The 14,448-nt window shown below is 45.6% G+C and overlaps 2 protein-coding genes across 2 annotated transcripts in view; one reads left to right on the top strand and one right to left on the bottom strand.

The window, feature by feature from the left end:
• Atp6v1e2 (ATPase H+ transporting V1 subunit E2) overlaps positions 1 to 305 on the bottom strand; it is a 24,059-nt gene extending 23,754 nt beyond the window's left edge. The window contains exon 1 of the mRNA XM_010615773.3: positions 160 to 305. The gene's annotated coding sequence lies outside the window, so the exon portion shown is untranslated. The remainder of the gene's footprint in view (positions 1 to 159) is intronic.
• The window catches only part of Rhoq (ras homolog family member Q), a 38,892-nt gene that overhangs the window by 2,618 nt on the left and 21,826 nt on the right, over positions 1 to 14,448 (top strand). The window contains exon 3 of the mRNA XM_010615898.3: positions 365 to 456. Within this exon, the coding sequence (XP_010614200.1) occupies positions 365 to 456 (92 nt within the window). The remainder of the gene's footprint in view (positions 1 to 364; positions 457 to 14,448) is intronic.

Below are 14,448 nucleotides of genomic sequence, written 5' to 3' on the forward strand. Positions count from 1 at the left end.
CGGGGCTAAGCCTCCCGCGGGGCCGCAGCTCCCACCCCTCTTACCGCCCCCTACCCAGCCCTACTCTCCCCACTTCCCGTTGCCCCGGTGCCCTCCTTGACCTTCCCGTAGCTGCCTCCCCTACTGCCCCAAGTCTCTGGGGGAAACATTTGGGGGTACCGTGCAGGATTTGGCTGTAGGACTTGGGGGGAGCGAGCTGACAGCGGGAGCCACATCACACCCCATAACAGGCCACTTCTCAGTGAGCTGTGTGCTAGGAAAAGGGGGTGACATCTCCCAGGGGGCGCCCACGTGCCTCTGTCTGGGTTGGGAGAGGAGCGTCAAGGTGGGGACCGGAGTTCCCCCAGAGCCCGGTCATTGTGAGCTTCTGTCCCCACCCCCACTTCTGTCTTTGCAGTCAGCGTCACTGTGGGGGGCAAGCAGTACCTCCTGGGACTCTATGACACAGCCGGACAGGTGAGTGTCTCGGCCTTTGCCTGACACCCCCTCCCCCCCAAGTTCTGTGTGTCTGTGAAGGGCTTGTGTCTAGGTGGGAGGGTGTGTCTGCCAGGGGTCTCCCTCTGGATCTGGTCTTTTCTTGAGTCATCCAATTAAGAAAGCAAACAAACAAACAAACAAAAACCGAATACAGACCAACCCACCCATGTGAACCCTTGGACTGTGAAAGTTTTTGCCTGTGTGGGTCGTTCTGTGTGGCAGTGGGCATGTGGGTCCCAACTCCTGTTGCAAAGTGACAGGCCAATGGTGAAGCGCCCTTATTTTTAGTTGCAGATGACCAGGTCTCCCCCTCGCAGCCTGTGTCTGGTCCCTCATTGGTGAGTGGTCTGCCTGCCCGAGGAGTCTGATTGGTAGGAAATGGCATCATCTAATATGATGGGAAGGCATTTGGTCCTGGTTATGTTTATTACAACATCATTGCAATCTGGGCCTTGAGTCCCTGAAAACGTAATTTGTGGTGTTAGCAGAGGACCATAGGGAAAAAAAGAAAAGAAACAACCAGATCCAGTCACTCCCTGGGGTTGGCATGGGGAGGCAGGGTTAAGAGTTCAGTGTGAATCTTGGAGGCAAAGCTTTCCTCCCGGCTCAGGAAGGCCAGGTGACTTTGTCTGGGTTTTCTTTGGAGAGATTATTGTGCAAAAAGAAACGCATACTTCTCCCTGCAGCATCTGGCCAGCATTTGCACATCAGGAGTGGCCAGGCTGTGCTTCTGTAGGATTGGGGTCTTCTTTGTGTCTCTCTGCCTTGGTCCTGTATCCTTACCAGACCCACTTTTGCAGTGGGACTGAGATGATTGTGTGTGATGAAGTTTCACAGAATCCAGCTCTGATTTGACAGGAAGACTCAGGCGTAAGTTTCTGCCTGTCATGCAGACTTGAGTCCTTGGGGATGTGTGAGCAGCTGAAGGACTTGGCTTTGGGGGAAGTCCAGTAGTAGTTTCCTTATGTGTAAAATGTGTTTCTTAAAAAAGACCATCTTCCTGCACATATTGTATGCTGAAATGCTTAATGCTGAGCCGAGTACGTATTTGGCACTCAGTAAAGGGAGCGGTACGTTTTGTAGCTTGTTTAGATTTGGCTTTCAGAATTGTGATACTCAGATTCTGTGTTGTATTCTGAAGTGTCTTGGGTGTGGCTCGATGTGGCCTTGGTTTCTAAACTGTGAAGTTAACCGAACATCTGAGGATGGAGAAGTGCTGGCATGTCAAGGTGTGAGAGATTACTCCCTGTCACCAAGCACCCAAATCCATGCAGCTAGTTCTCAGTTTTTTAGAACCCTTTTGGTGTCTGCCTTCCAGTTGTTGCTCCTTCTACCTTCACAAGAAGGTGGGGGGGGCAAGTGGCAGAACTCAATCAAGACCAACTTTTAAGTAGCACAGTTGATAAACAGAAGATTGGCATTGCTGGTTTAAAAGGGATATTTGAAACTTGTCTTTAATTTTAACTTCTCTCACTACCTCCTCTTCTCTTATTTCCTTTATTCAACTGCACCTGTGTATGTCAGAACTTCGGTGCACACTCAACCCAATGAACATTCACTGAGTGCCTTCTACCTATCAGACTTGGGGCAGCCATGTTCGTAGGTCTGAATTTGCTCTTGTTGGAGGTTATTAGGCACACCAGATGTCATGGGAGTTGTGGAGAGCCCCCAAGTTGGTTGAATTATTTGTGTACACGTAGATGTGATATGTGGAGTCTTCACAGACATGAAGTGAGGGTTGTATGCCACTTGTGCTAACTTGGGAACTTCAATCCAATGAGGTGCCCCAGGCCTTTCCATATGTCATCTTAATTGCTCTTTCCAGCAGAAGACTAACATATATATCAAACAGGATCAACGTAAGGCTCAAGTCATACAGTTTTTACTCAGTGGTAGGACACCTACTCTCTTGGCCCAGATATGTGTTAGGTCCCCTTGGTATTTCTCCCAGCAGCTAAGATTTTTTTTGAATCAAAGTTAGTAATGCCTCATCTCTGATTACTAATAAGTAACTTTAGCAATGATGAGACCAAGTGACAAGTGCTTGTTGTACCTGTAGTACTGTGCTAAACATCTGAAGAGTACAAAAGAACAAATGTAAGGTAAGAGATACATCACAGCCAGCATAGGTGTCTGGATCAGATGCCTGGCCATGTTTTGTGTCAGAGATTGCTCTTTTATACTCCATGTCTCTAGGAATCTGTATTGAATTTATTTACGTACACGTACATGTGTGCATGTGTACATATACTCACTCACACACAGGCCTAATGGGTAGTAGAGGAAGCGTGGCTTTAAAACCAAACAGGCTCGGGTTCAGAGCTTCACCTTGCCGTGCTAGTCATGTGCCTCTACCTATTTACTGTATTTATATATAGAAATGTGGATAATTAGAATCTGCACTGCAAGATTGTAGGCTGTCTTAAATTCTTTAACATATGTAAAAGCAGCTGATACTATTCTTTGTGCCGAGTACAAGAAGTTGTATGATACTGCAGTAAAGTACTGTACTTCGCTCAATTTTGTGGGGAGAGGGACTCGCAGGTGGAAGAGGTCAGTGCATTCATTGTCTGGAGTTGATAGGAATTCCACTAGAAACCAGATCCTAGAATCTCTTCAGCAGAGGTATGGAGCCCCATTAATGTAAGAGGAATACCTGAGTTTAAGAAGAAAGTTGGCGTAGGTGGACTTCATTTGGTTCTTTGTTCAGAAAGCTAAGATGGGAGGAGGAAGCTCACAGTGCTGGAAGACAGTTGCTTTCTCTCTCAAATGTTTTCTCATGCATGTGGGCACTTGCTATATCTATTTAAATAACAGCAACAGCACCGCCCTTAAATTGGCATGTTTCCTCTACTTGCTTACTGGTGGCCTACGCTGTAACCTGTCCAGTTCAAAGCCGCAGGCATCATTTGCTCAATTTACTATTAGGAATCTAACAGTCAAGAGATGTTCAAAGTAAGTGACATTTTGCCTTCTACACTGGCTGCTTTCCATCTGACCTCTGCTTCTGTTAGCAGAGAGAGAAAGAGACAGAGAATGAGAATAGAGTGTGTTAGACGTCAGTTCCCATCAAGTGCTTTGCCTAGTGACATTCCTCAATGTCCTAGCTCACTCACTGGCATCCCTGCCAAAGGGAAGCCCTCTCCTCTCTTGGCCGAGCCTTGGTGGTCCAAGGGCAGCAGAATGGCATTTTTGCTGCCAAGCATCTTGGAGTCAAAGTTGACAGAGGCCCCTTCCTCTGTACTGGGTCCTGTGGAGAGGTCTGGCTTTCTGCCTAGGCCTCAGTGGAGCTTCTCCTTTCCTGCTGGCTTTCGGGTCATCAGGGTTGGCTCTGTAGTAGACCCACTGTCTGCTCTGGTGGGGAGTCTGCAGGTGGATTTTGCCTTCTGCCTCTGCACTGTTTGGAGCAAAGGGGAAATAGGAAGAATTTCCCACTGTTCAGACAAACTCATGGCCTGCAGCCCATGACCTGCCTGGCAAGCTGCTCTCTAACTGCAGCTGATCTCTTAATCCTTGGCAGGAAGGCAGAATTTGATATCATGAGGAGGGAAGGACTAAATCTTAGTTTATCCCAGGTCCCAGAATACTCACACTCAGGAGGATGTGAGTTGGGGTGACTTTGGGATCCCTAGATTCTAGATTTAGCTCCTGTCTTATTATGTGGAAGTCCATGTGTATGCTTTTGGCCATGCTGTTGCTATGTATGTCTGTGAAAACTTAAGCATACAAGTTCAGGGATGCCTAAATGAGAGCCATAAATACTCTACACCGGTGTTCCCTGAGGTAGCTTTTTCAGTGACAAATGAGATTTGTTTCACATTTGACATCGGCCAGCAGCTGCGCCTGCCCCTTGAGTCCTCTGGATGTGCAGGGAAGCGCTTCCCCTGACAAAGGGAATCTCTACCCAAAGCAGCCTCAGTGGGCCCCTCCTTTTGCATGTCATGGGCAGCACCCAAGGGCCCAGCACGATTGGAATGCGAAGCGGAAAGGGAGAAAGGTGTTGTACTCATCATAAAATGTCCTTCCTGGTAGACTTTTCCCAGAGGAGGAAGTGGAGAGCAAGTGGGCTATGGGAACCAGAGAGAGCTGTACTTTGGAAATAGGTTTTCTTACTTTGGGAAGGGCTTGCATTGAATAAAGGCAGAGCTAGGAAGTGCCCATCCACAGCAGGCTCCACATTCCAGCCCCCAGAATGGGAAGCAGACTGAAAGAAGCCACAGGGTAGCTACCAGACATTTACTGCAACAGGTGAGATTCTGGCACTGAGCATCCTGGTTTCCCTTAGTAACCTACTGTAGATTTATCATCTGTGCATTTTACTAACCTTTTTAGAAGCTATTTATAACTTTAGCCTGCACTACATCACACAGGAATGCTAGTTTCTTCCTTTGAATTGGGATGATGTATGGCCTTCGTTGACTTTAAAAACTTTACTGTCTAGAATGTCCAGTGTTCTCCTCTTTGGGCCTCTATTATTGCTTGAGGTGGGATGTGCCAGCTCAGACTCTGGCTGGAAGGCAGGGACTTTGGGGTGACCACCCCCCCGCCAGCTTCCTACTGGCTCTGCTTGGCTTCTGGCTTGGTTCAGCCATGCCCCATCCCCTCCCAGGTCCTTTTGATCCGTCTGGCTTTTCCACTTATATCCTGGGTCTCCTGAGGATTGATGACATTTCCATTCTTTAGACTAAAGCTTCCTGCCAGTGTTATAAGATGCTATATCAACAGTTTTGGGGGCCAGAGGAATGGAGAGCCCCAAAGGGCTAAGGGTGTGTTGTCATTTGCTGTGTTTGCCATGATACAGTAAAGCTGATTTTTCTTTCTGTGTATGTGGTGCTGGTTTGGAACCCTTAGCCTCGTGCATGTTCTACCTCTGAGCTGTATTCCAGCCCATGCCATGATATGAAACCTTTCAGGTCAGGGGCCTTCTGGAGAATTGGGATTTTGTGGTTTTGTTGTAAAATCGGGATTTAATACCGCGTGGTATTAAAACAAAGCAGCTCTCCATGGGGCTATCAGTTTCTAGTAAGGACATGTGTGCCAGCAGCAGTGAGTCCTACCAACAGGTTCAGACAGAAGAGTAGGGCTACACAGAGGAGGAATGTATGGCTGTTACGGACAAACCAACAAAAGACCACATGTGACTTTTTTAAAAACTGCAATTCATAATCATGGTAGGCTGTTTCCTTTCACTCTCAGGGGCTTGGTTTTGCCCTAATTTGGCCCTCCTGGGTCAGGGAGTTGCTGTCTTTGCCCTCAGCAGTTTGCTGTTCCTCTTTTAGTGCCTGGTGCAGCTGCCGTATGTGCAGGGTGGCCTGAGGTGGAAGGGTGACCAGTCCTCCCAGCCCTACAGCTCCCTGGTAGACTTCTCCAGGACCACTTGCTGGAATGGATCCTGTTGTCGCAGCTCCACAAGGCAAGGGACTGTGTCTTTATCTGTCCCATCCCAGGGCCTCGCCCAGTGCCTGGTACATGGAAGGCCTGCAACAAAAAGGTCTTCAAATCAGTTTGTTTTCATTTGACCATCAACCCAGCCTGATTAAAAAGCTAACCAGTGACTGAGGGTGTAGCTGGTGACAGCATGAGGCATACCCCCTCTCCAGGGAAATTTTGTTTCTCCAAGGGCCAAAGGAGTAAGTTAAGTTGATATGCTGTGGGCCACCAGTATTGTCCTTACACAGGGCCAACAGGCTTCGTGGTCATCAGATTCAGGCTTCTGCATCTTTCTTAAGACCTCTTGCTCCCTGATCCTCTGAGCAGGAGGCAGTTTGGCAATGAAAAGACAAGGTTTTGGATTCTGCGGACTAACCTTGAGTCGTAGCTATCCTCTTTCATAGCTGAGCCAGCTCAGCCTTGAGAGTCTTTTCCCTCTGTGTGCAATTGGGGTGAGGGTGTTCTACCCTGCAGGGTAGCTGTAAGGACTAGAATTATATATGCAGTCACCCCATATGATCCTGCGGCAATTGTGAGTGATGCCCCACTTTAGTTCCAGTGGTAGTGGTGTTGATTCAGTGCCTGTCATGTTTGACCTTCTGTGGGAGAAGAAAGAGAGTAATCAGACTGCAGAAGGGCCCCAGCACTGTGAGATAAATACTTCAGGGTGCTAGATGTGGAGACAGGAGGAGCTGTCGAAATATCTAAGCCTGCATGTCTTCCTAGTAAGAGATCTGTGGCCTTATAGGTCCAATGGAATTATAGTAGTACCTCCTAGTAAGGTTACTGGGCCCATTTAGAGCTTCCCAGCTCCCAGAGAACAGATTTCCTCAGTGGTCACGGGCAGCCTGGAACTTAGCTGTTACCTCCAGTTTGAGCAGTCTGGCCTTAGTCACTCACCCACAGCCTCTGTCCCCACCCGAGATGGCTAAACAGGATCTCCTTTTTATAGAGAGCCACAAAGTGAAAGTTTGGGAAGCATTGTACTAAATGTAATCACACAAGCAGAGTGCTGGAAATTCCTATCCAGGGTTGGGGGAGAGCGGCATAGGAGTTCCCACATACATCGTCATGGGGTGTAGGTCCCCACTGTCAGTGTCAGCCTGGAGGAGTAGGCTTGATAACTAAATTATGAAGTTTTATACTCCATGAATGACAATTTAGTAATCAGAGAGATATTAATCTGGTGCTGTGTTGCTAGTTGATTTGAATAGAAAGAAAAAGTAGGGGAGAGGGTCCTGTTGTTGCTATTTCTCTTCAAGTGACTGGTAACAGAAATGAACAAGCCATCTGTCTCTCCAGATCTGCGGGTTTGGTAGTCTCTCTAGGCTCAGATAGACTTGGGGGCTTACGAATGATACGTGATACCCTCGTTGGAAATGGTAATGCAGGGCTGTAATCCTGTGGGCTACATAGTGAGTTCAAGGCCAGCCTGAAATACGTAGTGAGACCTTGTCTCCAAAAAAAAAAAGATGCAATTGCTGTAGAATGGCCTTTTCACAGAGCGCAAAACATGTGACATCTGGCATCTCCCTGGGGCCCCTCACCTGCTCCGTGAATCATGGAAGTTAGTGATATTTGCTTTGCTTTGAACGTTCAGGAGGTTGCATGACTTGCTTCAGGCCATACAATTGGTAAAAGCCACACCTGACATTCCGGGGCCAGCTTAGGACTCCCAAGTCCTGAATTCTACATGTTAACGTACTGGTCAGCCTGACCACAGCAAAGGCCTCTTTGCATGGTGTATATATCAGTCTTGAATATTGCATGCCAGAGGTCTGTTCCAAACACATTGCTTTTCTAGATAGAAGAGTTGGTGGAATGGTTTCTACAAGTGGAATATGTTAGGGTTGCTGCTGTTGCCCCTGGGAAATCGAGGCTCTTTTGTCTATTTGCCCATAAGCCACTGTACATCTTTGTAAGGGGCAGATAGGGTGACACCTATGCTGCATTTCCAATGAGTAGGTGGAAGAAGCTTGGTGCCATTTGCCCGAAAGCATGGCTTCAGGTCCTTTGCTGGACAATATGTAGACTTCCCTCCGCCCAAGGAGGTGGTGTTCCACCCTGTCCCTTTGGGCTCCCTGTGTCCTCTTGTGCTCAGTAGCCTTGACCTGACATCAGACTGCCATTTGGGAGCTACTTGAGGACAGCTGTGTCTTTTCTGTGAGGGGTGGGGAGGTAGAGGAGGCCAGGGTCTGCTCTTCCAGGGAGATGAACTGGTAATGAGAGCTTACTTGAGTAACGCTTGTCCCAGTAGAGAGCACCCACATGGGGCTGCTGGGTGCTCAGCAAGGGTGTGAGTTACTGCCCTGGCTCTCAGAATGTGGTCCTAGAAACGTGTTTCCTAGTCACCTGTTAGCCATCCAGATCTTTAGGTCCACCCCAGATCTCCTGAACTAAATCTCTAGGAAATCTCAGTTATTCCGGGCCTTTCAGATAGATCTTATGCAGACAAATTGTGAAGAGGCACTGAGACCTTTTTTGTGTGCTGTGTACCTTGGTCCAGCTCCAGTGTGCTGTCTGACTTAGGGCTGTGCATATAGTAGGTGCCACAGTATTCTTGTTGTGGCCTAAATGCCAAGCCATTTTCATTAAGCAACCAAACAGATACACTCTGGGTGCTGTGGCTGAGGTCGGCACTTTGGGTAGTGTCAGCGCAGCTTGGATCGTGCCTACCTCAAAGTGTCCGATGGCCATGACATCCTTCTTCCATTAAACTCCCTAGGCAGATCACAGGAGTGGTAGGATGGAGAGAAAGGGCTGTCTTAGTCCAACACCCACCTTGGCAGTAATTGCTCCTTCCTCAGCTGATGGAAGCCTTCAGCACAAGTGCCCATTTTCTCTATTCTCCCACCTCTTCCCTTTAAAATGTTTTTTTTTTTTTAAAGACTTGTTCCTAGCTACAGAAAACATCCTCTTTCAAATGGCCTAATGGTTGGGATTATAAATGAGTTGGCTCAAAGAAGGCCCCCTCTAAGAGCTGCCACTGCGAGAGAGCACTTACTTAATTCTGACCATCCAGGGCAATTAATATTCCATTTACTCTAGCTTAATTTTCAAAGAGCTGTCCTCCCCAGCCAGCTGGGTCAGGGGTCCCACTTACTACCTGGAGGTGTTTTTAATGCCTCCTTGGCCCTGGAGCCAGGGGTCTGGCTAGAGAAGTGAGGTGTGGGGGGTGTCTCTTCTCCCATTGGACTGAGACTGTCCAACGGAGAGGAGCCTCATGTCTGCCTCCAGGCTTCTTCCAGAAAATGAGAACGTCACTCTGACGTACCCTGTGGCTTCTTCCCTTCTTGAGGCTGATGCTTCTTTTGAATTTCTATTAAGTAAAGTGTCTCTAGGCTGTGATGTGGCATTCACCAGGTAGATCTTTACTCCTCATGGAGATTGTGAGCCAATGAGAGGAGATGGCTTGTGGCACTCAGTACCCAAGCAAGGATGGGATCCTCCACAGGAACAAGGTCAGGGTTGGAGCTCAGAGAGCCTGCTGGCAAGATTACTATGGAAAGAACCATTCTTATAACTAAATCACCTCTGTGCTAGCTTTCTTATCAGCTCTTGGAAAGGGATTCTGACCTGTCTAGACATTATTGAAGGCCTTTAAAATCAGGGAATAGAGGGCTGCTTTAATGCATTGCCCATTTAAATACAGTGGGACTCATTGCAGACCTCATTAGCAAGAAGGCTGCCTGGTCTATTTGAGTAAAATACTAGCTGTGGTTATGCGCTGTCCTCCTGCAAGTCTAGACCTGGGGAGTCCTTTGCTGTGTGGGACTTGCCCATTGGAAAGAAAAAAATTTGTATAGTTGACCAGAATACAAGTAGAAAACAGGACATGCTGTAAAAACAGTCAAGTGTAAGAAGTCATAAAGGTGCCTGATCCCCTGCCTCTTGGCCAGGTTCTCCTAGATTGGATGGACTCTGCAGAACCACCTCTATTCAGAAATGGTTTTCTCAGGGCACCTATAGGTCATTGGGTCTGTGGGTATGATTTATGTTATCTCATAAGAGTCCAAAATACAAATGAGGTCTTGAAACATGAGCAAATGATATAAATCAGTAGCTCACAAAAGAACAAAAGTGAGTAAGTAGTCAATGAAAACACACTCTGCAGATACACATATAAAAACTTTTGGACAAGATGGGAAAAATTGATACTCAGGAGGCAGGAAAATGAATACTCCACACTGTACTGGAAGTAAAACCTGACCCAACCAGTTCGAAGGCTGATTTGGCAAAGACCCTAGAATCTGCAGTGATCCATTTTTATGAGTTTATTCTAAGGACACATTCAAAGTATACAAAGATCTATACAAAATGATATTCTTCTTATTTATAATAGTGATAAATTATAAACACATTGATGTATAGTTAAAAGGGACTTGTTAAATCATAGAATAATGTGTATTAGAATAATATCAGCCATTAAAAACTATGCTTTCAAAAAATTTCAAAGTGTAGAAGACTAATGAGGTGTTAAGTGTGAAAACTCATGAATCAGAACTATCTAGAGCATGATTACAACTTAGATGAAAATGCTCATGTATAATGTGCAGGAAGAAAATGGGAACAAAATAATCAAAATGTTGAAATTTACTCTTTATTCTCTTTCCCTCACTAAAAAATAAGTCATTTTATTTTTATCAAAGTTATAGTGCAACTTTCAAGAGTTAGCAAGCCAGGCATAGTGACCCATTCCTGTAATCCAGGTGCCTCAGGAGGCTGAGGCAGGAGGAGGATTGCAAATTCTAGGCCAGTTGGGGCAGCTTAGCAATTTAGACCCTGTCTCGGAATGAAATATATAGAAATATCTAGGAATATAGCTCAGTGGCAGGGTGCTTGCATGGGTTCATTTCCCGTTCTGTAAGGTCATGTTATAGAAGGAAACAAAAGATCTCTTCCTACTTCCCCTTGAGGAAAGACATGTCCCACTCCCTGGAGACATCCAGGTTCAGCTCTCACTGTTTATTTGGGTAACAGACACCTTCTGTTGACTTCACAGTGTGATTGAGAAGGCTTTAGTTCTCTATTTCCTGTTCCTCCTTGTCCGGTAGTGCTTACAGTTTTCGGTCTGACCAGTGATCGGTGTTCACAGTTTCTGTTACTGTTCATAGCTGAGCTGTATGGTGTACTCTGACTATGTTTTCCTTCTTTTACCTCCTTTTGGTTCTCTGGAGTTAACAGCTCATTTGCTTCCTTACTCAGTGTTCATTGCACAGCTCCCTTTTTCACACTACACTTGCCTTTGCACACAGGCAGGTGTGTCAGTTTCTCAGACATCCCTCCCCAGCCCTCCAGCCTCCTGCAGCCTGGGCAGGCATCTCTCACCACTGCACAGCTGCTCCCCTGGGGTTCCCTTCATCTTTATGAGGAGCCTCTCTGCCACTCTTTGTCAGGGTTCTTTCCTTGTGTTCCAGATCTCATGTCTTCTTGGTTTAACCATTTCCTCACTTTGATGGAGGGTGTATTTTATTAGTTTCATGAAAAAAGAGTCATTGGAGGCAAACTTTATGACCCTAGTATGACTGAAAATATTTTTTTTCCTTCATATCTGATTGTTTGCGATTATATTTTCTTCAGGTTTCAAAACCATTGTTTCTATTATTTCTGTTTATGCTGTTCAGAGTTCCATACAAATCTCATTCTTGATCTATTATTAGGAACCTGTTTTTATTCTCTGAAAATTCTTCGGTTCTGTCACTTCACCTTCTGAGATCTCATAGCCATAGGCTTTATGATAGGTTCTTACTGGCTACTGCAGGCCCTTGGATTCTGGAAATTCATGTCGTTTTTGGTGGTGAGAAATTTTCATGGTTCACTTCTTGGATTTCTTCACTTCCTGTTACTTCACTTCTCTTACTTTAGATTTAGAGGCTGGAGTTCCTGGAATGGTCCTCAGATTTTTTATATTTCCACTCACTCTGTCTCTGTCTTTTTGTTCCATTTAGGGAGAATTTTCTCAATGATATAATCTACTCCTCTTTTTTTTGTTTTTTGTTTTTTTTTTTGGTACCGGGGAATTGAATTCGGGTCCTTGCGCTTGCAAGGCAGGCCACTGAACCGCTGAGCTAAATCCCCAGCCTTTTTTTTTTTAACATGTGTTCCCCTGGGGGGTTGAACTCAGGAGCGCTCTGTTACTGAGCTGCATCCCCAGCCCCTTTTCATTTTGAGACAGGGTCTCTTGAAGTTGCCCAGGCTGGCCCCAAACTTGGAATCCTTCTGCCTTATCCTCTTGAGTAGCTGGGATTACACATGTATACCACCATGTCTGGCTAAAATATGATTCTATTTTTAATGTTCCTTTCCCGGTCCATAGTCTTTTCTAGGTTTTCTTTGGTTTGTGTTTTGGTGGAATATCTCCTGTAATTTCTCTGAGGATAGTAATGGTAGTCCTTCAAAGTTTTTTAAAATTCCAGTATATTGTTATAATTGTTCTATTGTATTACTGGTTACCATGCCTAATTTCTAAATTAAACTTTATCATAGATATCAGTGTATAGGAAAAACATAGTATATATAGGGCTCGATATTATTCAAAATGTCAGATATCTTTCAAGTCTTGGGATGCATATTTTGTAGATAGAGGAGGCTTCTGTGTACTTTATAGAATGACTGAATCTAGCTAATTCAAGTCTTTTCCTTGGGATTCCTTAGATTCCATTAAGTCCAGTGTCTGTGTTTTTTCAAGAGTGGTCTCTTGTACATACATTTTCATCTTTTATGAGTGGACCTTGTTTGCTTATTTCTCTGTCTTGTGATTCTTTCAAAATTTTTTTTGTCTTCTTGCATAGGCTTGCATTTTGATCTATAATATGGCATTTATTCATGAAGGGCAATTTGACACCCAGCATGTGCAGATCCAGAAGGGAGTGGGCTGGTGGACTCTGGTGTTCCCTGGAAGTCAGGGTTTCTCCACTCAACACTGTGGACGTTTTGGGCTGGACTGTTCTTTATTATAGGAACCTGTCTTGTATACTATAGGATGTTTATAGCATCCCTGGCCTCTTACACTAGATGCCATTAGCACCCTTTCATCAGTTGTTACAATAAAAAATATCTCCAGACATTACCAAATGTCCTTTGAGGCAGTACCACCCCATGCTTTCCCCCACCCCAGTTGAGAACTGTTTTACTGTGATTTGTAAGCCTTTTCACCAGGGAATCTGCAAGGTCAATTCCTCTTAGTCCTTCCTCTTGGACTGGTTATATTTCCCAGAAAATAATCTTCCCTCTTCTGTTTGAGGAGGGCTTTTGCGGGACTCATGGTATCCTTTGAAGGAGATGGAGGAAGCGGGATGGGGCCTCAGTTTTCAGTGGTTCAGTATCTGCAGCCAGGCCTGGTGTCCTCCTGTTATAGTTTATATCTAGATTCCCCATCCCAAAAGCCTCATGTGCTCAGAAGCAGGGGATTATGGAAGGTGACTGGATTATGGAGGTGCCACCGCTGGCTTCTTGTTGGGACATAGGCCTTGTTAGAAGAGGCCAGTCTCTGGGGGTGTGACATGGAAGGGTGTATCTCCCTCTCAGCCTCTCTGCCCTTCACTCTGCTTCCTGGCCACCATGAGGTGAGCATTGTTCCTCTGCCAGACCCTTCTACCATGTGGTTTCTGCCTGGAGCCACCTGACCGTGCAAAGACTGAAGCTTATAAAATGTGAGCCAAAATAAGCCTCTCCTCTGTTAGGTTTTAGGTGTGAAGTATTTTGTCCCAGCCACTAGGAAAGTGACTAAGACACCTCCCACCCAGGCATCCTCTCTTTTGCCCTTTCTAGAGAATAAATATCCTTTGCTTTTCACTAGGGTTGGGAAACTCAGACCCTTGTTGTGTGGCCTAAGCTGGGCTTAACTTACCTCATTGCTGACTCAGGATCTGCTCCCTGGGTCTACTAAGTCACTTCCCTTTTCTTTTGCCTTTGGTTTATAAAATTTTGTTGCTGTTGTCACCTTTCTCATTTGTTTTGTCCTTGTGGCTTTATACCTTTTAAAAAATATCATGGTACATATTAGAGGATTTTGGAGCCATCCAAGATAAATGCATGTGTTCAGGCAGCTGGGATTTAACTGGAGTCTTCCCCATTTTATAATTCGAAACATAAATATGAAGAACACAGTTACAGTATAGCTTCTCTTCTCAGTGGCTGTCTTAGTATTCCTGGGGGAAAAGAGAGTAAGAATCTTGCTTGGCACTCAGGTTTTGTAGGAAAAGGAGTTGGATGTCTTGGAGTTTTATTTCTCTGGGTCCTAGAAAAATGGCCTTTCCTTCCATGTGCAAGCCCTGCTCTGTAGGGACCAGACTGTATGTCTACCATTGGGCAGAGCTGGATAGATACCCGTGATTCAATTATGCAATCGGGACTTTGCTGGACTCTGTGTAAGGTCTGCATGGATTTTAACACTTCAGGTGACATGTTTTTCAGACAACTCAAAACATAGTCTATTAGGTTACACCTTTCTTCAGTTGCATTTCACTTACCTTGGTTATATTTGGGTGTTTTCACATGTGTCAGTCATCTTAGCATAACCCACACTGCGGGTCACGAGTA

Source organism: Fukomys damarensis, unplaced genomic scaffold (assembly GCF_012274545.1).
Source record: "Fukomys damarensis isolate Sample0158 unplaced genomic scaffold, DMR_v1.0_HiC HiC_scaffold_2, whole genome shotgun sequence".
NCBI classification, from domain to species: domain Eukaryota; kingdom Metazoa; phylum Chordata; class Mammalia; order Rodentia; family Bathyergidae; genus Fukomys; species Fukomys damarensis.